This window comes from Nilaparvata lugens, chromosome X (genome assembly GCF_014356525.2).
Source record: "Nilaparvata lugens isolate BPH chromosome X, ASM1435652v1, whole genome shotgun sequence".
NCBI lineage: Eukaryota > Metazoa > Arthropoda > Insecta > Hemiptera > Delphacidae > Nilaparvata > Nilaparvata lugens.
The window spans coordinates 82141255-82166716 of NC_052518.1; the positions used below are offsets into that span (position 1 = coordinate 82141255).

The 25462-nt window shown below is 33.8% G+C and overlaps 1 protein-coding gene across 5 annotated transcripts in view; it reads right to left on the reverse strand.

Annotated features, from left to right (window-relative positions):
* Nucleotides 1-23137, reverse strand: part of LOC111059838 (hepatocyte nuclear factor 6) — a 113385-nt gene extending 90248 nt beyond the window's left edge. For 4 of the 5 annotated variants that reach the window (XM_039441730.1, XM_039441732.1, XM_039441733.1 and 1 more), the window contains exon 1: nucleotides 21530-23136. In XM_039441730.1, the coding sequence (XP_039297664.1) occupies nucleotides 21530-22958 (1429 nt within the window). In that variant the 5' untranslated portion in view covers nucleotides 22959-23136. Of the gene's footprint in view, nucleotides 1-21529 lie in introns of all 5 variants that reach the window. The other variant, XM_039441729.1, reaches the window with a different exon arrangement.
* Between the last annotated feature and the right edge of the window lie 2325 nt (nucleotides 23138-25462).

Genomic DNA, 25462 nt, shown 5'->3' on the forward strand with positions numbered 1-25462 from the left:
AGCTTCAAAATGTAGACAATTATTCACACTCAACAAGATAAGTCTCGTTTTAATTAAAAATCGAATTTAAACTGAATATTCTGATTCGAGGATTTGAGCTAGACACCTGTGTTTGGTCTCATTCGAAAGATAATCAAAAAAGGAAGTTTTTGCGCTATGAAATTATTTCGTACTCTGGAAAACAAATCGAGAAAAATGTGTCTGAAGTATTCAAAAAACTTCAAAATCACTCTTTTTCAACGTTGACCGCTAAAAAATACTACTAAATTATCGACTTTGGCATGTTTTATACATCAATCAATGTGAAATTTTGTCCTCTTTTCAACGATGTCCTTAAAGTTTACTTAAGACCAATGGTTCTTGAGATATTGACGATTTAATGACTGGAAGTACGCCTACTTGAAAAAATATCGAAATATTGATATATCTCGAAAACGAAGGTCGATAGGAGAAAATTTTACTGAACATTTTTTGTTGCAAATTTCATATGTAGATCTATGTGTTCCGGGGTTTACACCTATCTGGGACCCCCTGTAATATTATATTATATGAGTGATTCATAATTATGGTAAAATATTTTAATACGTGATAGTAGAGGTAAAAATAAGAAAAAAAGTTCATAAAACATATATCCACAAACGCTTCATTAGCGAGCTATACAGGGTGAAATTTCGCCCGGAATTCAGTTCCTCTGGTGAAATACACCGATGCTGAATTGTTTGGGGACTAGTTTTTGAAAAACTTATGCTGGATTCATATGGAAAAATATATGAAAAATGAATAAAACTAGTCTGGAAGCTGTAGTGTGAGTAGTTTTTGAGAAAAAATTGAAAAACCAAAAATCTAAGTAGAAACACAGACTTCTACGTTTGATGCCCAATAACTTTCTTTAATGACCAGTAAACAATAATTTTTCGCAATAAAAATTGTAGAGAATTTAATTCTGAAGAGGATTATGTAAGCTGTGTAAACTAAATTCGAATAAAAGTTGAATAAAATGTATTCTTATGTAGTACATTACACCACAAAAATTTGCTGTTTTATGAGGAGAGAATTAATAACTCATAAGTTGTAGCTGATTACAATAAAACATGGATTTAATAACAGCTGTTCCAAAAAAGCTGATTTATTATGTTTCAAATAATAAAATATTTAAAAGACATTATCAGCTGAAAATTATTTTCAGAAATATTTTAGCTCACTGTTGAACAAAAATGTTGTAAGTTAGGCTACTGTAACCGCGCTGTGTTTTTGTTTAATCTATTAACCAGTTATTTGTAACCATTCCACTTTGCTTTTGTGTTAAGTGTTAACTTTAAAAAAATGGCAGGTAATCTTAGACATTATTCATACTCCGAATTAGCTGACATGCATTTATGTATGGAATCGGACACTACTGCAATAGTACTGAAGCAAGACGTTTGTATCAAGAGAACTTTCCTAACCGAGTATGTCCAAGTTCAAGGTTTTTTGCCACTATTCATCAACGTCTCTCTGAAACAGATTCTTTGATATCCAAAGAGCACATTTATGCAGGCAGACCTCGATCTACTATGACTGTTGAGTTAGAAGAACAAGTTCTCAATGAAATTTATGAATATCCAGAGAAGAGCACAAGAGAATTGTCAGTGCAGTTTAATGTCAATCAATCCATTATTTGGAGGATACTAAAATAGCAACAATTACATCCATACCACCTCCAGAAAGTTCATACTCTATTTCCACGAGACTGGTTAGAAGTTCGTATCTGCAATTGTTATTGAGATACAAGTTGAAAAAAGTTCAAAGTCGAGTTAAAATCTAAACTTTTCAAACAGTTTTTTCTTGATTTTTTTTCACGGTAACAATATTTTTCCAATAATGAAAAAACTTTGCCATTTTATAAACTATCGAATGAGTATAAATTTTCCAGGAAAATTTCAAAACTAGAGTGTTAAAAAATGAAAATTTTCATTTTCAACTGACCACGTATGCATATTATGAAAATTCACAGCACCACTTCTTGTGAATGAGCTTTCATCCGACCATAAAATTTCCGGAATACGTTCAGCAAGGATCCATTCACAAAATCTTATTCTCGCTTCAAAATCAGCATTACTCAAGTCCTGTACTGGAGTGTCATGAAACGGCCTTAGATTATTTTTTTTCAGTATTCTATGTATTGTAGTCTTCGAAGCATCTAGTATTCCAGCCGCCCGCCGAATCAGCTACAACTTATGAGTTATTAATTCTCTCCTCATAAAACAGCAAATTTTTGTGGTGTAATGTACTACATAAGAATACATTTTATTCAACTTTTATTCGAATTTAGTTTACACAGCTTACATAATCCTCTTCAGAATTAAATTCTCTACCATTTTTATTGCGAAAAATTATTTGTTTACTGGTCATTAAAGAAAGTTATTGGCATCAAACGTAGAAGTCTGTGTTTTTCTACTTAGATTTTTTGGATATTTCAACTTTTTACTCAAAAACTACTCACACTACAGCTTCCAGACTAGTTTTATTTAATTTTTCAGATATTTTTCCATATGAATCCAGCATAAGTTTTTCAAAAACTAGTCCCCAAACAATTCAGCATCAGTGTATTTCACCAGAGGAACTGAATTCCGAGCGAAATCTTCCACCATGTATAGCTCGCTAATGAAGCGTTTATGGATATATGTTTATATGAACTTTTTTTCTTATTTTTACCTCTACTATCACGTATTAAAATATTTTACCATAATTATGAATCACCCTGTATATATGTCATTATAATACTTGCAAAAAAATATCCTGTATGCAACTCTCATTTTACTATTCAAGTTACTTCCCTTTTGACACCTAGAACTGTTTTTGTAGTAGATAACTGATGCAGATGTCTTTTTAGAGGAAAGGGAGAGAGTTTTACTTTTGTTCAGTTTTGTTTTACCACTCAACTCGAAGTACTCTTGGCTAACTCATTCACAAATCGGATTTGAAACATGTTTAATGAATTGATAGGTAACTGGCTGAAGAGTGTGAGAATGGAGTTTTAATTCAATAGAAGAGTTAGTAAAATGCTCGGGAGTTACAAGTTGTCACTTTCAGTGCAGATACAACATCATCGATTTATCGCTTCAAGCTTTCTACAACATAGATCCTCAATACCAAGGATAAAGTTTGTAACTTAATTTAGTAAGGCTTCCTTCTCCCTTCCATTTTGTGATTGAGGAACGATTATTTCATTACAATTTTATTATGAATATCATAATCTATTGAAATTTCTCACAAACGAGAATGCCCATGATGCTTTCGTTCAACCCTAGAATTATTATTTGTCAGACGCAATCTTCATTTTTCAATAAAACTGAAAGTTTAATACTTTTTTACTCTATATTAAAGCTCATACCACTTTAATGTGCCACTGTAACTTATCTAGCAGTATACTATTCATTACCAACATTATTATAAGAATGTGATTAAAAGTTCGATCTCTCCTATGGCACACATAACAGTTTCATAAGCGCCAATTCAATAACCTGACATACATAGATAAACGATGATAGAATAAAATATATTCTAGTTTTGTTAACAAGTGCAGGGGATTTGATCTCAGGGAACAATGTCTCTGAATGAAAACACCTTCATTGACTGGCCTAATTTATTGTATTTGTATAAAATTAATTATAATTGTAGTTTTGATATTGAAATATGATACATGACACATGGGCACATGATATAGTGTCCATAAAAGATAGAATAGGCCCACACTGTTCCTTCAGTAGCCTATAAGTAAATGAATGTGAATTCAGCAATTCAGTCATTGTGTTGAAAAATTCATAAAAATTAAGAAGTAATTTTGTAAAACACTCAACTCCAAGTTATTTTCTATTAAACTCTATTTTTTTAATAGGACTATTCTCAGGTGATAGGAAGACTCAGTTTCCGGTAAGGGGCTGGTAACCATTCAGGGCTTCTCAAAACGCAGAACTGGTAAAACGAGTTGATTAGTTCCTTTCACTACTCACTGGTCACTTGGCCCTTTGTAGGCAAATCGCTTCCTTCCCGTTCACTGTGCATTATCCAAAGAAACTTCACACAATTATAAAAATCTTTCTAACATGAGAACTAACTTTCAAAGTTAATAAAACGGTTGAAAGTAAGTGGAGATTGTAAAGTAGTATCAGTCATGTTGGCAAGAATACTGTATAGTGTTTTAAAGATGTTCCATAGCCAAATAAAATCTTCAAATAACGTATCACAGAAGTTGGAGTTTTGAATACACTCCCTTTCCTATTGTAGTGAGAGAATCAATATAGTTATTAATACTTGTCACTTGTTAGTATCTCAGGAAAAATGAAAGATTTAAAAACTAAAATAATTTAATTGGAATATTGAATTCTATTGAAATTCTTCAACTATATAAAAGCACTTATATTGTAACATAAACTTTATTCAGAGATTAATGAGCCATAAGTGATCGGCGAGCATACAGTTAATTATTCAATTTTTTTTAAATCAATAGGTGAGGATTATATTGTAGTGTTGCTGTTCACATCCAAGTTATACTGAAAAATTTTCGACTGAAAGAGAACATAAATATGATTTACAGAATCAATGAAAATTAATTATTTTAAATCTGTATGAAACTTTTTTTGATTAGCTTATTTTCTTTATTGGAATTCCTTTTAGCATACTTTTGTTAAAAATAATCAACATTTATATATGGAGCCTCAATGATTGAGATAGAATCGCCTGTGTTCAAGTATTGTTCCCGAATTCCCAATATCACAAGAAACATTACTCAAATCTTATAACATGCTGATTATTATTCAACTGACCCATCAGATGCTCTTTGAATATTTTGAATTCAGAACAAGTGCCTGAATCTTACGAATTGGGAAGTAATTGAATAAATTCCACTAAGCTTTTCCGACCAGAAAAAGTCTGTGGGGATTAGATGGAAAAGTAGACTCATCCAGAATTGCTTACATGCATATTGATGAGAGAGCTCAGTCATGTGATTGCATACGTCCGTCCATTCAATTCTCTTTGATCAAATGATAAAGAACCGATATAAAGGATTACAGTATTCAAATAGCATTTCATGACTTTTGAAAGAGAATCGGAAACCAAACCGAGATAATACTAAAATCTTTTAAGCCCCATATAGAACATTCTTTGACTAATATTCCAGCTACGTGGAAGCTTCCCTCGAACAATCTCACTCATTTCAATTCTGGCGTTGATTGTACTCTTTTTATACAATGCGGGAATTTGGATATTGATAATACCTGGAATAGCGATTAAGTGATTAGAATAAAAGAAAACTCGATCAACAAAGAGACTGAAATCTACCGATTAATTGTTCTGCAATACTGATTGAGTTTGTATTATCTATTCACTATTCTATTATTCTCTCTATCTATTATCGACTCCCTAACTCAAAGCCATTATCATCTACATTCTTAAGCGAACTGGATAAGTTATAATTTGGAATAATTTCGAGATATTTATTATATTCTTAGTTGTATTGAGTGATTTTTACTCAAAACATAAATTAATAAATCATTAGAATTGATGTCATGGAAAAGTATTGTTATTGGATATTATTTTCTTGAAAATTCTCACAGATTACGTAAATAGAACAAATTATATTTTTTCAATAATGAAAATATTTTGAATTCAGAATCAATTTCTTGTTCACATTAGTATAAGACTCCATCACTATTACGATACAATCGAATACGTTGATATAGTGAGATGCACATTATAATACCAGTGTTTGATTTAAATTGGTGTTGCTGCCCTTGTCTAATATTCTACAAAGATGAAAGTGCTATCCTTTTCTACCTCTGCAACGTTGCCAGATCGTTTTTTAAGAATGTAGGATTATAATTATTCAACAAAAAATCTAATCTCAATCATGAGAATTTTTCATTCAATCATTGAGAAAAATATTTTCTTGACGAATAAAATAGGATTGATTATTTCAAACAAGATTGAACAGTTAATATTACATCAGATATACTGGTATCAGATCTGAGATATCCTCTATAGAAGGCAGTGGCAAGACAGAAAATCAGCAAGGCTGTTCTTCTATCCTTCTTCACTGCAATTATAACGTGGACCTCACTATAGTTATAATTTTAGTCAAGATATTCATTATGAAAGGAAATTCAAAATTGTTTGCAAGGCCTATGGATGAATATTCAATTATTTCTGATGTGATGAAGATTGATTGATTGATTTTTATTTTGTGCTAGGTCTAAACAGACCCATTGCACATCAGAACATAGTACAAAAGAAATTATGTGTAGCATGAATAAAGAAAAAATAATAATAGAAGAAGTGAGTTCAGGTGCAACATAGCCATCTTCGAAAAACAAAATGTTTTAAGAATATACTGTCCAAAACAATTACTTTTTCAATCAAAAAATGGAATAGAACCATATTGTCCATGTATTCTGTTCGCGTTTTGTTACTCTCTGCATAATCATTGAAACATGATGTGACAATTGCGCGCTCAAAATATAGTTACATTTCGGAATTATACAAATAAACGGAATAAAGTACTACATTGATATGAGCGAATAAGTTCATAATACAAGCAGACGTGATCTTCAGTTGCATGATCATGACGGTAGAGAGCGTCTTTTGAACGTTCGTTGATAAAATCAGTGACTGAGATGATGTCGGTTAAAATTCCGCATATATTACGATAAAATGAGACCTGTTACACGAAACAATTGATAGAATTCACTCATAAGCAGCATGAGAAGGGGTGAAGCGTGAAGCGAAAGCCGCCTATTTTGCAACTAATCGATACAGAACAAGGTTAGCATAGCATATCTCGGAAAGCATTCAATTCCTAAGTGGGTCGACGGTTCGCTTGGTCCACTTTCAAATATGCGCCTTTATGCTATCACCTTCCACTCGAAATTGCAAATTCTAAGCATACGGAAAATGGGTATCAAGGAATGCGTTCAACTCCGTAAGCTGTGAATTCAACGCAGTCAAGTGTTTTAAGGATTTCCATGAAAACCCTTGAAGGAAATTCGTAAGCTCCATAATTCACAGAACTATGTTGATATTTGACTCATATCATCAAATTGTGTCTAATTTATTTATTTTCGATATAAATATATATCAATATATAATATATATATTTTCGATAATAGTTGATGCTAGACTTTATATTTAAAAAAAATATTAATTACGCGACCCAATTCATATTTACATAGTGATCTTCAATTATTGTATATTGAAGGATCAGCTGTTCATTAAAAGAAAATGCTATTAACCTATGGGCAATTCAAACATAAATAGATAAAGCTAATTCAATATACACGTATCATTTTATGAGAAAAGGAAATATTCTTTTCAAAAAGAATGAACTGATACACATGAAGCTCACATACATGAGATCAGTATCAGTTTGTTTTACTACAATATTTTAAAATAGTTTTGAAATTCATTGTAGAAGAAAAAATATATTACCATGAGATCATGAATATGAGCTTTAGCGTTTTTCTGCATTTTCTAAGATTTTTCAAGAACTAATTGAGAGAAAAGTTTTATTTTGGTACAATTTTTCAGCTAGGTTCTAGAAATTCCGTGTAAGAGGGGGTTTAAAATTCCACCGGAGATACGCCCGAAATATAGCCGGGACACACATAACCGCACCGAGCCCGCGCCGCGTTACGGCCGAGTGTCGGACGTACTACGGCGAGTGAGAGAACAAAATGCTTTCAAACGTGTAGGGACACATACTACCGCACCGCGTCAGCACCGTCACCGTGTTTGTTGCCCGAGCCGTGCCCGCACCGTCACCGACTAGTTCAGTTTACTTTTTGACGGTGACGGTGCGGGCTCGTTTAACATAGACAGTGAAAAACCTATTGAAGAGATACGCAATTTTCCAGTTTTGTACAATGGAAGTGATGAGAAATATGGTTGAACGGAAAAATAAGTTAAACCAAAAGTAAAAGTATATAACCAAATAATAAGTTAAGCCAATTAATAATGTATAATAGACCTGATATAATAAATAATAAAATAAACAGCAAAATGTATAATGGACCTAATATAATAAATAATAAAATAAACAGCAAAATGTATAAAAGAAGGAACCCGTGATTGTGTCTTAAATTTTAAATTTAAAACTAATTACGTATAGATACATAAGGCAGAATATAACAATTTATTGCTGATATATTTTTACGACACATGACTGATTGTGGTATTGTTATGCAGCGAAATATATACCAGCACTATGATTCTCATCTTCTGTGTCTACAGTTAGTTAGTTTAAAATTATTGAAAAATATAAATTTAAATAGGATGTAACAAGCTTTAATAGTGTTTTATTATTAACAATAGTTTAACACATTCAGAAATCAGACCACAATAGCACTACAGAACTGAGACACTGCTGCCGCTCGGCTGTATAACTACCACAATCACCGTGTCACGGGCGTAGCTCGGCCGTACCTCGGCACGGGTTCGGTGCGGTTATAATCATGAAGTTTTAATGAGTGTCTTTTATGCTCTCATCCATAGCCATTTAACCTATGGGATTCAGCTCTGGGGAAATTGTTCGGCATCTATTAAACTTTTCAGACTCCAGAAGAAGGCCATTCGAATAATTTGTCAGGCACCACCCCTAGCAACATGTAGGCCGCTCTTTCGTAAACTAGGCGTCTTGACTCTCCCATCTTTATATGTTTTTACTTGTCTGATGTACATGAAAATAAACCTTAATGAATATAGTCGAAATGGTGACATACATAATTATCATACCAGAGGAAGGTTAAATCTCAGAATTGATTCTCACCAATATGCGAGTACCCATAGGAATTGGAGAAACATGTCCATTAAGCTATTCAATGAGCTTGCCCCTGAAGTAAGACTGTTGAGTACCTCACTATTCAAGTCACACATAAAAGGCTTACTTACAGAAAGATGTCTTTATTCTGTTGGAGAATTTTTTGAATAGCTTCAGTGTTCATCTGTTCAACTGTAACAGCTTTGTTGTGACTTGTGTTGGATCCCGTTTTAATACCTACTATTTATCAATTGCTGTTGTTAATTGCTATTTACCAATTTAGTTGTAAATTTTTTTTTTACAAAATTACTACTTTGACTATATTATTATTATTTTAAAAATATTTTGACTGTTTTTAATTTTATTGTATATTGACGTTTGTTACAACACTTTGTGTTTTATGACAATAGAGGATTATTGATTGATTGATTGATTATGTGTCCCGACCTATATACGTTTTTCACATTTTTATGAGAAGTAATAAGTGCCAGAAAATTTTGAAATTTTGGTACAGTGGTTTAACTAATATGTACAAATTTTGCATCGAGAGTTCTTGGAAGTAATTGGAATCGCCAAAGATAATCTGCGTTTTCCAGCTTTTTTGAGAACAAATGAACAGAAACGTTTTGATCTGCTAAAGAGGTGTATTTAGAGTCTAGAGATGTGCTTTTCAAGATTCTGCCAATGGGTTTTTCAGGAAAGACTGAACTTTAAAGTCCAAACTCGATACACTGGTTTTGTTTGGGCGATGGCGGTGCTAATTTAGAGGGTACCTTTTCTACAGTTTTTCAATGCATTTTTCTAAATTTTTCAAGTACGGAACTTGAAAGGGCGAATATGAATATTTTGTAAGTTATGAACATTATTTGTTTCAGAGAACTGGACTGAAATACAATAATTCTCAAATGATAATTACTTCTCCACTTGGGAAATGATTTTAATATAAATTATTTTCTTCAACCCTAAGCTAGATGGTTAATATAAACTTTTTCGAGGACTAATAATTGATAAGAGAAGTTCATGTCCGTACATAAACGTACTGAGGGTCAGGCTCAGCTAGGGTCAGAAAGTTTTTTGTGGAGAGAGATTCAAAAGTTCGCAAGCGGTACATCCAAAATCGACGTTTTCCAGCGTTTTTCTGCATTGTCTCAGTCAACTGGAAAGAGTCTGAAAGTCTGTAATTGACGGGAGGAAGCAAGCTCAAATGAAGAATGAAACTAAAAACTTTCTCAACATAGGATATTTAAAAATTGTGAGTATTGAACAAATTCAATGTTTATGACGCTTTGCGTCATAATGCAGCTGGTAAAACACACTCAACCCAACTCAGCTAACAACAAATTTTATGAATAATAGTTGTAATAATGTTGTGTCACTTAAGTTCTAAGTGGAGTTCCAAAGATTGATAGGGTATTGTAATGATATATACTACTAAATCGACGAATTAAGTATGCGAGTATAGAATAGATTGAAATAATACTGTAGTGGTATAATATGAGAATATTAATCCTCAATCACCCAAGATCTTATATTGATGTGAAGTATCATGGATTTAAAATATGGAAAAAAGGTTTCTACAAAGATTTATTGGGTCATTTTGAAAAGTTATAAACATATTGATGAGTTCATAGATTATGATGAATACAACTTTTTTTGTCATTGTTCTGAATGGGTATGAGTATAAATATATTTTCACCTGAAACTGTCTTGACTGTTTCCGACAACATATGGTAATATGCGAAAACTATGAAAACTATCAACCTTGGAGACCCAAATCCATGATAAGTATCGCAGTGTCATCCAACACTCAATGGACAATACTACAATCAAAAATGATTTAAATGAATCGAAAATAAATCATCATTCACTAACATTCCACAAACACTATTCCACTTATTCACTTTTCAGGCTTATCAGTTAAGTGCTTACTCACTGTAAGCTTTAATAATTATAATAAACGATTCCACTTCATTTAGCATTATCTAAATAAGGAATTTAGTTAGTGCTTTTTTAATAGATTTGCAAACGCAAGCCAAGACTTATAACGACCAAATCTATGAATTTCCTGAATGAACAGACAGTTTACTTATAAAATGCGTACAACACGAAAATAACTCTGAAGTTGCGATTAAATTACTGACAATTTGACTATCGTCTACGTATTGTTATGGGTGAGGTCTTAAGTTGAATGGCAGGAGGCGAGGGGATTCTAGTAAACAACACAGAGGAGACAGGGGGGTTTCTGGATCATTCTAGACCATTCCCGCGAGTTCATGGTGCAGGGGGACGTCGACCAATGACAAGCGCGTACCAGGACCTTAGAATCACTGTGATTGGTCGGACGTTTGCCAAATTTCTGGATGTTTCTAGACTTTTTTATTAGTGTAGAAACCCGCAACAATATTAATTTATAGATTATGAGTACTAGTAGTTCTGTGAACAGTAGGCCTCACGCAGTTTCCTCATACACAAGTATCTGATCTCACCTGTTTACCGGCCTCTCCAGACATCTGTGTAATTCATGCAATAAATAATCCACTTCTCAGCTGATTGATTATGAATAGTTCTATATCTGATCAATCCTATTTTCAGTGTAGACGATTATATAGTAATATCAGAGTATAGAGGACATTTCTTTTGCTTTCATATTATCCTTGAAATGCATAATTTCAAAAAACCTTGTGTATACATCGACGCGCAGTTAAAAAAGGAATATTCTTGCCAAATCTTATACAATTCTATCAACGCGTTTGGCCGTAAATGCGTTACATACATACAGACAAAAGAAAATCCGAGTAAAAACATAGACCTCACTTCGTTCGGTCAATTAATGGAATAATATACAGTCGAACCTCTGTATAACGAAGTCTATCATCCCGAGAAAATATTCGCTGCAGAGAGGTATTCGTTATTGAGAGGTTCTGTCAAGAAAACTGCCACGATCCTATGGATCTTATAATATAGTATCACGGCGGTAAATAATTGAATATGGTACATAGAACATATCATCGCGAACGTAGGTAGGGTACCTATTAGGCCAATATTAATATGGAAATTCGAAAATTCATTCTGTTTGAAAAAACATGTTTTTTGAATATTTGTAGAATGTAATAAGTAAGTAACTCACCAATTTATTTTCAGAAAGCTTGATTTGTACTATTAGTAGAGTTTAATCAAAGTACATACTCTGTAGCAATATTTTTCAGCTTTTTACACTACTATTAGATGGAACGCAAAATACGTTTATTTTGTCAATAACTTCACTATAAATAAGTTACTATAATAACTCAACTTTCCTATTTTTTAATGTTTTATATTTGAAAAAGTGAGTAGTTTTCGGTTGAATTTTGCATTTGAATAAAAAATCATGTTCGATAAACGACTAACATCTATTCAAACAGTCAGACATGTCTGGTACACTATTTTTCAGTTTTAATCCTTGCCTGATAATTTTGAAAGCCTCTAGAACTTCTTGATCTGACGGATTCTTCTCCTCAGATTCGTCACAGACATCATCATCATAGTCAGTTCAAAGAATTGAAATGTGTGACAAAAACAAGAATGGGAAAGTCCAGTCGTTAACCTGCCTGGTCTACAATAATGACAAGTTCTTGGAATTTCCAGTAACTTGCATTCAATTTCCGACATGTCTTTCACCCTCTATTGACTGTCAACCACCTATCATCTTCCTACCTGAATTGCCATTATTTTTAGTCTATTGACCTTTCTGCTGAAACTAAACAATTCCTTGGAAATAACCGTCTGCTTCCTACACTACTCTTTGTATGTTGAAGTCAAGAAAAAACTTTGTTGTTGAGAGGTCCGAAACTCGTTAAATAGAGGTAAATAAGCAGCCAAAATTCAAAAATGTCATGGGACCAAGTAAAAATTCGTTGTGTAGAGGATTTTGTTAAGTGGAGGTTCGTTATAGAGAGGTTCTACTGTACATTATATATTGTATGATAACCTCAAGTAATTATAAATAGTTCTACATTTTAATATAATTCCTGTCATCAATAGAAAAGCCTACTGAATCTTGGATACTGGTTTCAATGGCTGTTTAGATATTGTCCAACAATGTTATATCAGTTCAGGTCACCAGACAATATTCAATAGAAAGAATGAACCAATAAACACCCTATGTGATGTCAGATGTGAGGCTTCACGTTCGCGTTTCACACATGTGAATAGTTTCCTATGCATCATGCATTTAGTCTACACCTATTCATAAAATGATCGTTGCAGCTTGTAGCTGTTCAACACACATCCTACCTGAGTGAGCAGCTGGCTCGGTTGCGTGGAGTAGTTATTACCGTATCCTTGATGCGATAATGACTAACAACTGGTACAACTATACAACTGGACTAAGAAGCCACATTAACTCCAATGCTCTTACCATCCCGTCAGAGAAAACAATATCCTTCAAAAATTAGCCTAGTACTTGATTTTTCCAACACAGTTTTTTGAAGTAATTTTTCTACTATCTTCATAAGTTTGATAAGTTTTCTCAAAATAATTTATCATACGAATCATTATATTCAATAGGTACTAGAATTATAAAGTTCGGAAGAGTAGGCCTAATTTCAGTAGACCTCAAAAAATACGTTTCTTACATGTAAAATATTATATCCTCAGTAATAGTTTTCTGTTAAGAGCAAGTTTCATTATTATTGTATTACCATCTTTTATACAAGTCTACAAGTAGACCACGGTCTAGTCAACCTTAGGTCGAGTACCTTTAGGTCGAGATGGACTCACATACATTGTCATTGTCATCTTATTTAGAAATAGAAGTTTCTTTGTGTTCTACAATATGAAAAGAAATATATGTTCAACGTGTCAAAATTCGAAATGGTATTATTTTTCATAGATATTTTATTTGAATATGAAGTATACATTTTTTGATGATAAGACTCTACTAATCCCTATTGCGTTATTTGGTGAGTTAGTGCTCCATTTAGATATTAGAAAGGCTCTTTTCAACTTTCTAATGAAAAAATATCCACGTAAAATCAAACATTTTCAATAATCTTTATAATAATATAAATAATCTCAGTTGGAGGAATCGATCAAAATTAACATACTACACAATATTATTAATAGTGAATATCTCTTATGAATATCTACATAAATCTTAAATAATATATTATATAATTGGATAATGTTATAACATGGGAAAATTTAGCACTCCTCTTTCAGTGAAGCTTCTGTTGAGGGATGATGCATCTTTAAAGACTAGTGAAAATTTACATTATTGAATAACAGTATTTCAATTTCCATTATAATCTCAGAAGAGATGATCATGTAACACCTCTTCCAGCAGCTAGGCGTACTGAAGGTCAGGCCTATTATCACATTTTGATGTCGCTACATGAATTAATACATTTGAAAAGTCCAAAATATCTGGCAGGAAAGTTTGATTTCATTGGTGATCGAAGTGTGAGGGATACTAGACAGGGCGCACAACTATTGGTTATCTCTAATCATAGGATAACCATGTATAACAAATCATTCCACGTGACAGCTTGCCGGATTTTGAATCGCTTGCCTACAACAATTAGGTGTATTGAGAGTCCAGCTCTGTTTGGCTTGGCGGTGTTGGATTGGCTGTGGGCGGGTGGCGGGTGGTGGGTGGCGGGGATTAGGTATGATTCGGGTAGAGCTTTTCAATGTCAGTTTGAACTTTCTGAGTATCTATTCTATTAAATTTCTTCGTTTGGCATCTATCTCTATTCGTTTGTAGACGTAATAGGATGTAGAATACAGATTAATATTCTAGATCTTGGGAAGTCTAATTATTGTTTTTAACTGAGTGCATGTGTGATTGAATGATAATTAAGTTATATTTTGTAATTTGATTTTAATCTTTTTTTTATTTTTAGTCTTGAATTCATCTATTTCACATTTTATTTTGTATTCAACTGTTATACATATTAGTTCTAGCTCTAAATTTCATTGTTATCGGCTTTTTTCATAGGCATAGTGTCTATTCAAAATTCATTTTTGTAAAAATTTATTTTGTATTTAGTTATCAATTTGAAGTTTAGATTTTCTTTTCATTTTTCTAATCTATTATAATCTTGATTTTGTTATCATAGTATTCATTTGTATGAAACGTAAAGGGTTGTGTACCAGTGAGGACCTGGAGTCCTAACTCCGCCCTTAACAAAGGCAATTAATCAATCATATGTTCTATTACATCTTATAGTATGAATTATCTTGTAGTCTTATATCATTATGTCATAGTCTTTTTATGAAAAAGACAAAGATTTCCTATAAAAGATTTATAAGTGAACCAATGCTTTTGAAATAGATATATAGAAACAGCTATATGAATCATATATATATACCTCCATTTGTTCACAATAAATAAAAGATGAACTAAAAAGTGAATATCAAATCGAACTCTCTCAATAATGAATGAAAAGATTAATGAAATCTCCTCAAAAAATATAAGAAATATTTGTCCAATAAATTGACTACATCTATTATTTTGTGCACAATAAAAAATCATCGTCCAGACATTATCCGAAATCGAGTTTTAAAATGAAGCCACTTGCTAAATCTTTGTTTGAGTTCATATTTTTAATTCCAAGTCTAATGATCAGCCCTACGATACAGTAATGTTAACTTTGGAATTTATCCATTCATGTTTTATCCTCTCCGTTACAAGCGGCTAATCTGAGATCAACAAGGGGTATTTTGGGTTGTACAGCCGCTGTGGGTAGCAGCACTGATTGTGATTACTTACACAACTGAATAAGAGAACTTTATTTCTTAAACATTGGAAGTATCACTACTACTCATTCGCTCTACGGTCCTTGAACATTGGCCTTCTCCAGGTATCTCTGTCCTGTGCTCGCTGTCTCCATCTTCTACGCTGAAGTATTGAAGAACAGTCTCTAGGCTACGTTCTCCAACCATATTTTTTAAGGAAGACCCCCCTTTCTTTGTTCATTTCAAAGTATTACTTGATGAATCATATTTCAACTATGCATGACCTCCAATATAATCTATATGTACTAAAAGTGGTGGAAACCCTGATTTCGAGTGAAGTGAACTGTCAGAGTGTAAGGGAGGATTAAATCATTCATTATTAGAGCTTGATCCACATTTGGATATTTCTGCAGTTAAGTTATCTATCGTCTTGCTTCTACCAGAAGTCTCTTTATTCTCAACTATAGTATTTACTTTCCACATTTTTCTGTTACCATTTTCCAGTAATCAATTTTTATTCCTTACTCTGCTCACTGTGAATTGTCCTCATGATAATGACTTTCAAGCCTGCTATGTACAACATATCTTTTCCTCATTTCATTTTCTGCTCCAATATCAGTGTATACCATTATGGATCATAGTTTCATACTTTGATTACTTTCTATCCAGAGTACTGTTCTTCTACCAGGCTGATTTCATCACGTCAAAAAATCTCCTAATAACCTTTCAAGCTAGTTATCTATCCTTTTACATTAATTTTACTGATCTCCAGAGCACTCTACGTTTATCGAAACGCTTTTTTCAGGTACCTATCATTCATTTGTCCTATGTTTTCCTGCATTTAATTACATTCTCGAAGTTTATTCCAAATCTGTCTTCCGATAGAAGCAAGTCAGTACCTCTTAACAACGACTCACCAAAAGAGTGGACAGAACTGTGGTTGGAAATAATAATTCAGCTAGAAAATATCGAGGAAGAAATTCTGAACTTGTGGCAGTTGGTAATTTCAAATTCTAGCACTCTTCTAGCACAAATCCTGACTCCTCTTATCAGTGAAGATGATGTACGGCCATCTGCTCATAATGCTGACTAGGTCTAGTCTTGTCTAGTCAATATCCTGCATTTTTATGTATGATAATTTTTATATAATACAACATCCTACTCGTTGACCGCGTTTTCATGTGTACTGTATTACTCTTTAGTAATGAAAATAATATTTCATAATAATTTATTGTGAGTTGAATGAATGTTAAATGCCATGGTACTGAGTTATCATTAGAATAATTTTCCAAGTAGTTGATTGACTATCAGCGAACTTTTTCAGATTTGAATTGAATTGGATTTTATTTCCATAGAATAATACAACATATTATAGAATATAGATTCCAAATTCTGAAGAAGAATTTTGAAAAATGTTTCCTATACACGAATATTGATAGGAGGGTGGAGGGGCGATGATTTGATATGAGAATCTGGTCATTGGTAGCATAATAGCAATAGCCTCATCGAGAGACCATTCTTATAATCAACGAGAAAATGTGCTAAACTTCTTGAATAATATAATTGGCATAATATGCACCATCTTCGTTTCAAAAATCAATCAATAAAATGGAAATTTACTTCCTCAATGAGAAATACAACGAAAATATCAGTATTTGAAATTACACATTAATATATTTCAAATTATTTGAAACTTTATTCCACTTAATAATATAAAGCTTGTAGTACAATTGATGGTCTTATGCTGGGTTTATGAATTGAATACTGAATTTTAATTATTAATGAAAAATCTTACATAGGCAACATATTGCCTGTGCGTAAGCTCAGTCAAGTTTATATTAATGAGTGTTAATGTATGAATAAAAAAGGAATCAAAGGTTTTGAATCTTAACACGTGCTATACAGGTCTCCTAGTTCCTGTAGACTGTCTACAGGTTCCGGTATACCGTCTCAACATATCACCATCTACAAGACAAATCTATCAACCATTTCTAGTCATGAATACTATGATTATTTATAGTATGAGTGTATCTAAATACTCCATAGCCCGCGTCTTAAGCGTTCCTGAAGCCCTAGAGGCTGTATTTAGAATTTCTATTCGACTATTTTACTGTTTTTTCACCTCAGTTATGAGCCATTATAAAACATATAATAGGCCCACATACAGATACGTTATAAAAATATATCCGCTACTACGTAGTAAGATAAATGAATTTCTGCAGACAGGAAGCAAGTGAATGAGCTCTTTAACATTGACGATGAACAAAATATAAAAAAATTATGACGGAAATGGATAAGAATGAATCCAGATAACGTTCGTAATGGAATGATAATTGGACAAAATATACAAAGATATAAATGAAAATATCCTATCGAGATACTGTATATTCCATAAGAAACATTAATGGAAAAGTAGACTAATAATAGTCATGGTGTGTTTACCACTTGGCAATAAAAATTCCTTGAATAGGCTCAGAATGGTCATCATCCAACCATTAATGCCATTTCAATAGTCTTGAACAAATACAGGCAGCTATTTAGCAGCTATTTTTTGAGAAATTATCATAGTAATAACAATAATAGCAATCATTCAATCAACAAACTATTCATAATACAACATTTCTAATCTACTCCTCGACAAGTGAGAAAGATAAACATCTATATTGACTCATATGAAAAGATGATGAGCACAAACAAAATTAACAGAATCAATTTGCTTTATCTGTGATTGAATCTAAAACGGAAACAGTCTAAAAATCAGCTATAGAAAATCAAGTTCATCTCTCTGGTAATATACAGGTTCTTCAGGTCATAATAAACTGTTTTACAGGGTTTTACAATAAATGTATGAAAAACAAAGCCATTTATAAATGCAGTATTTAAAGGTCAATTAATGTATAAAAATCATTTAGCACCGTGGGTCATCCACATGTATTTAGCATAGCTCGTACAGGTCTTAATAGACTATAGCGCTCAACGTGCTAAATATTCAACTGATTGGAGGAAAGTACAAAAAAATGAAGATAAGAGTAATAAAAAGAAGAAGCAATAATTTTTATGAAGCGGCGAAGTAAAATCGAATTCTTTGAAGTTGAAAAAGAGGATCACAAAATGAAAGGGGACCGACCTCCCACGGCAACGATAAGCGAGACAGCAAACTGTCGACCTCAAATGGCCAATTTTTGAGGTGTTTTTTTTCAAATTGAAGGAGAAGTAGCAGTGAATAGATTACTATGATTGGAATAAAGTAGAAAGTTTCGAAGTAAAATATGTGAACAATTTGTATATGAAAAAGGTTTAGTTTGAACACTGAGGCTCGGTTGCACAAAAACCTGTTAAATTTTAATTACGATTAATTCAACGAAAACCAATAAGAGAAGCCGAATCAGAAACTAATCACGATTAAAATTTAACCGGCTTTTATGCAACTGGCACAGAGAATTATAATGAATAGTTTGTTAATCCCATTAAATCTCAAGTTTTGGCAGCATTTTTGAATTTTGCAAAAGTACACGAGCATCAACAATAATAATATTAAAGGTGCGAGATGAGTGAGAATACAATAATGTCAGCCCTCTGTGCTTTAGCATGGATGAAAGAACAAAAAAGCGAAAAAAACGGTATTATTATTATTCACCGTAGGCTGAGACTCATGTGAAATGCTTCCCTCAAACAAAGGACAAACCCAACAGCTGTTTCTATAACCCCCTCTTACAGGAATAAAACATCTAGCTGTCTGTAAAAGTGCTGATACCCTCCCCCATCCTGCCACAAGCAACCAGATCTGAACTTTAAAGCATGCAGCCCCGTCGCGTTTCAATGTGAAAGAGGGAACACCTTGATGAGAAATTTGTAGGTGCTATTCGAATAATGCAAAGACAGTTTTGAAGTTATTATTATTATCATTCAACCAATTAGAACTACCCGTACCATATACCGTATTTTAAAAAGGCAAATAATTTTTTTTCGCTCTAATTTCTTCTCTTCCCTGAATCTCAACATTGAGAACTAGTTTTTGTTCAAGAGAAGAAACCTTAGTTTCTAATTGAAAAGATAATGAGTAGACCTACTGCAATTATTACGAAAACGTAGCTAGTAGTCTCTAATAAGAAAAACACCACGATTCAGCTTGTACGTGCATTCTTTGTAGCATTACTTCATTGTTTTTCATTCATTGTACTATTACTTTTAAAATTTATAAGCTGACAAACTCTACTATGAAAAACTACACATGCCAATAGGTGTTGGGTTCAAATGACTAAATTTATGTGAAACTTTACCAAACTTATACTTTAACCAAACTTTGTCTAACTTATCATTCCTCCCCATTACTACTCATTACTTTTCCATGTAACCACAAACTTTTAGTAGGCCTATTGAAGAATTTCTCATGACTCATTGATTTTGACAGCTCTCTAGGAAGAATATTCATGTGATCGAGTATGATGATTTCTTTAATATAAATCACAGTATAATAATGAATATAGATTATAGATTATAGATTCCTAACTTAGATTATGTGTTGGTTTATCCCTTATGATATCCTTCACTGCCTTTTTGACAGATCCCTGGGAAGAATATTCATGTGATCGAGTATGATGATTTCTTTAATCACTGTATAATAATGAATATAAATTAATTATAGATTCCTAACTTTAATTATGTTAGGAGTTGGATATACCTTACTGTCTAATATTAAAAACATTCCATGTCAGTAGTAAATGTATATAAACTGCAACATAATTATTCACTGACCTACTGTATGGATGTGAAGATTAAATGATTCAGATTCAACAATTCAAACTTACATAATCAACACAGAACTTACGAACGAACGCTATTTTAAATTCAAATCACATCACATTTGTAGGTGTTGAAAACTGTTAGGCTATATCAGGGAAGAAATCAAAATTATTTATAAAAATAGGTTTAAACTCTACTTGTTAATCTTCATTCGATATAAGAGCTTTAGAGATCCGTGAATTTTCATAAATTGACTTGAATACCTATTGTAATTGAATATATTTCAATTCCATTTCAGACAAGAACAAGATCAACATATCTCAAAAATAACAGGGATAATATTTTCAATTTCACTGAAAAATTGTGTTTTAGTTGTATTCATACTGAGAGCTGTACTGCTCTAATGGCAGTGAGAGCGTACACTTATATAGGGTGGGTGTACTGCCTAAAATACACAGAGTAACCAACTAGAATGAGTTCAAGATAATATATGACTTGAGATTTTATTCAACTTAGCTAAGTAAATAAGTTACGTCAATGAAACATGAGGAGTGGTTTTGTAATGGTATTAGCCAATTATGTTATTGGAGGTATGTTCGAAGATATAATTGAAATTTCCCAAATCAACCAAATTTTAATTGCATAGACATCGTATTGTAGCTAATATCATAGTTAATATTGTGTCGGAGTATTGCATTATATCATAGTTGATAAGTTTCATAGTTATTAGTTTCGGAAAGAAGAACTGTTTCGAACTAAGATTAGAATTTTCTTGTGAACACTCAAGTTCTGTGTTTTGCATAGTAATTAAAGAAAATATTAAATTTATTCTTGTTAGGTAGTATCAAATATCGTTTCGATCCGATTTCCTTTACTTCTATGTTATGTGAATGGATAACATTATTACGTGATTGTAATATTTACTCAATTACGTTTTCTAAAACAAGGGCCAAGATACGTTTAATGCAAATCATCTAAAGAAATATTTGAGACAAGCAAGAGTGGGAGTGCACTGACATCATATCAATCAAACTGCTAGTGCAAAATACACGGCAAGTGTTATATGATTTTATCTGAATATTAATAGTATGCACGCAATAGCATACAACTTACGATAGTTTTATAAATCGTGAGTTGTTATAAATGTGCGTATGCGTGTTGGGGAATCGGAAACGCCGTGCAATGCTGAATTTAATACGACGACCGAGATGCGCTTTGGTTCGCGATGTCTAAAATCGATAGCCAGTGTCACGTGTGGAGCACGTGTTCGGCTCTTACCTGCTAAACGAAGAGCTGACATCCTCTGGAACTCGGGCTCCTGCAGCCACTTCCACATGCGACGGAACGTCTCACGGCCCGACTTCAGTTTGGACCAGGGCTTCGGGTTGCGGAGCAGATCGGACAGGGTGCCCTGCGACCGACACAGCACTCGTTGCGCGAAGATCGCCTGTGGAATGCTGTAGCGCTTCAGCTCGGCGCTTATCCTCTGTGCTAGCTCCTTGGTGTTGATCTCCTCCAGATCATTCTGTGCCACCATGGTAGGTCCGCCTCCGACTGGCGTCACTGTCTTGATGGATAGTGTGGCGGTGGTCGTCTGCTGCCCCAGCACTTGTTTCGGCGGCGACGGTGTAGTCACCACAACCGCCTCCCTCTTCAGCTGCGGTGCCACCAGTGATGGTGGCGAATGATGTGGTGATACCACCACTGTGTGCGGTGTAATTGTCGTCAAGCCGTTTATCGATGGCAAACTGGCTGCCAGAGACGTGCTGGTCGCCCCAAACCCTGTCACTATCGTGTTAGGTGGTGAGTGCATTGATGCTGAGGGAGGACTCAGAGTGGACGCTCTGCCTACCAAATCACGTTGATTGTAGGGTGAATCATAGCTGTTGGGTGACATACTTTTCTGAGGAGAATTGAGTCCGTTCTGACTGTATGAACTTTGAGGACTAAGAGGAGAGTGTTGTTGTGGCATACCAATTCCTCCGAGGCCGTTATTGGGTGAGTAATGATGCGGTGGTGACATACCCATCGATGGCAGCTTGTCATAACCATAAGGCGAGTTCACTCCCATACCAAGGCCAATATTGTTCAGTCCATTATTTTGCATGACGGTGAACGACCCTGAAACGTTGCCAGTATGGCCGTATGCGAATTTGTCTGACATGGTAGAAATTGGGGGTAAAGGTTGGAGTGGAGTGAGCGTGGCATAGGACGATCCAGGACTGAATCCTGGAGGTGACATCCTGCCGTTGACTGAGGTAAGTGTCTGATAGGTTGGCTCTGGTTGGAGGGCGCGAAAGTCAGTGGCGTCAATCATGCCGGCCACGCTGACTGAGATTGCCGATGTAGGTGAGATTTTGCCGGGACTGAGTAACTCTGAGTCGTGCTCGGAATCAGTGTGTGGGTGAACAATGACTGAGAGACTCTCTTGCTTGATGGTGTCGCCGGCCAGGCTAGACGCGCCCTCGGCCGACAACTCTTCGCCGCTGGACGGGCCTTGCTCTTCCTTCACACAGTCACTCCTGTCAGATGCTAACTCGGCGAGTGACTCGTCGCAAGTGGGTACTACCGAACGCGAAATAGTAGTGCTGAGCTCGACAGGCGACATGTTTAGCCCGGCATGCGTGGATACAGCAGGCGAATCGACCGTTTCGACCGCCGATTCACTCGAAAATCGCGGCTCCGCCATTTCGCCCAACGTTTCCATACTTTCTCATAACACCGACACTTCACATCCGCACTCCGGACACTTGGCACATCAAAAAGCAATTAAAATAACACCAATTATAGTCAAAAATACACGATACACTTTAATTTGTCTAGAATACGGTTGTCCATGTTTGCGTGGTGGCTTTCGCGCATCCCCTCGCGCAATCGATACTAGCGTGAACACGGACACCGAACGAAGCGCACGACTCAACCAGCTGAGGGGAAGCAGGGTGGTTGTGGTGGGGGTCATCCCCTCCAGCTGCCGTGGAGGGGAGACAGCACAGCCAGCTGCACTTCATTGCCAGCGACACAAGCGGAGACATCGACACCACTTCCTTCCTTTTCATCGTGCCAATCCCAATGCGAATACGAACATCCGCACAGTCTTCTATCATCATTAAATTCAAAAATTACCTTTTTCATCAGTCCTTCTTGTTTGATGAACTATTAAATCATACATAAGAAAATCACCTTTATTATTGTTAGGGCTACACTTAAATAGAATGAAAATTAAAACCTATGTACCTTTTTTTAAACATTGCTTACTTAAGACATGTTTAGACATTCATATCATTAACAAGTAAATGAATAAAATAACAAATATTTTATTCATTTACTTGATAATGAAATAAATGTCGAAACATGTCGTAAGTAAACAATTTAAAAAAAGGGTAGGCCTACTTGATTTTTTATTTATTTCTATAATAACAATCTTTCAAGTGAACTAGCCATTCAAGGGATAAATTTTATCTGTGTGGGAAAATCGGAATAAACAGCTTTACTATTTCTTCATTGTATATTGTATTGTGTAGATTTAGACTAATGAGCCAAAGGGGTGCATCTGTACCCAGTAAAAAGTAAATTAAAAGAAAAAAGTATGAATAACGTCGTTCAGTTGAATAGTTTATGTTCATGTTTATGTTTTTGAAGGGACGGATTCAAAGATCCAAAGAACCTCACACGTCAACCGAAGCTTATTGTGTGGTTGAATAGTGTATTATATTATGGGAGATTTAAACAATCTCAGGTCAAACAGGTCAGGAAATGAAGTTTTCTTCGCAAGTATTATTTACTTTGTCGTCGAAAAGAATCGGACTATTGTTATTTATTTTAGATGACAATACATCTGCATAATTTTTAATGGATTAACAAGGACCTTATACAATAAGAACAAATATATTATGTAGTACAAAAAAATATTATAAGAGTGAATAAATTTTCTCCTGAGTGGAAAATACGATTTTCACAACATTTTTCGCTGAAACAAATTGATTTCATGACAACTATTCAACTAGGAATTCTTATAGGTTCATTGGTGAATCAAAAGATGAAAGGTAATGGGGCTCTTAAATTGTCATATTTCTTCATAAATAAACCATTTCTCTAATTATTTTACTCTATTACTTTTATTTATTTAATTTCCCATAGTCACAACACCAGAATTAGAATCCGAATCTTCATCTCGTTCCTAAAACTCGTACACAGCTTTTGGTCAGAGATCAGCATAATATTTAGGTCCTAGAATTTACAATAAAATCCTGCAGATCGCAAAGGACGAAATAAATATAAAGAAATTCAAAAGAACTGTAATAAAATGGTTATATGATACTGGAACTTACCAGACTGAGGAGCTCATAGTCATTGAACATAGGATAGATACTTCTGTCATCTTTTTATAATATACTAACAAGTATATATTCTACAACTTAACTTCTATCTCTATCAATCAACTTCCACTTATATTACTACATTACTACTCATATAACTAGATTTTTTTAAAATTATTTGTAAACGTTAGAAAAAAGAGTATTATGATCACCCCAATCGACACATTTCATTATAGAGAGGTGTCCTAATTAGGAGGAAGTTTATAATTAGCAACTTCTTTTGGCTATATTATGCTATATGTAGGCTATATGTAGGCTATATTATAATCATTATGTATATGTTTTGTAAACAAACTGTTCTGGTTGCAATTCTTTAGCAATCAGAGAAATTATTAATTATTATTATTATTTATAATTTCGGATATTTTATCCATAAATAATCTAGAATTATGAAAAAATGTATCATATATTCAGGAATTCCTTAACATGATTAATTTCAATTGAGTCTAATGAAGCTTATGAAAAATCTATGACTTCTTGCCTTTTTCATTTTGTTAGAATATTCTATTTATTTAGCCTTTTATATATCAATGCATTGAATATCAAAATGCATTTCATTGAATTCATATAATTTATATAAAGCTGGAAAATCATCATCAATTCATAGTATTTAACTTGACTTAGTTTTTGTTCGTAATGGCCCTTGCTAATCCATTAAGGATAATCAAATGTATTGGCATCTAAAATACATAGCAATAGTCTGATTCTTATCGACGACTAAGTAAAAATACTTGCGAAGGCTAACTAGCCTTCTTACATCGGTTAACTTACAGATTTTACGAAAGCCAATCCCCTACAATGCATCAAATCCTATGTTCCTTTCCTTATGAACTAC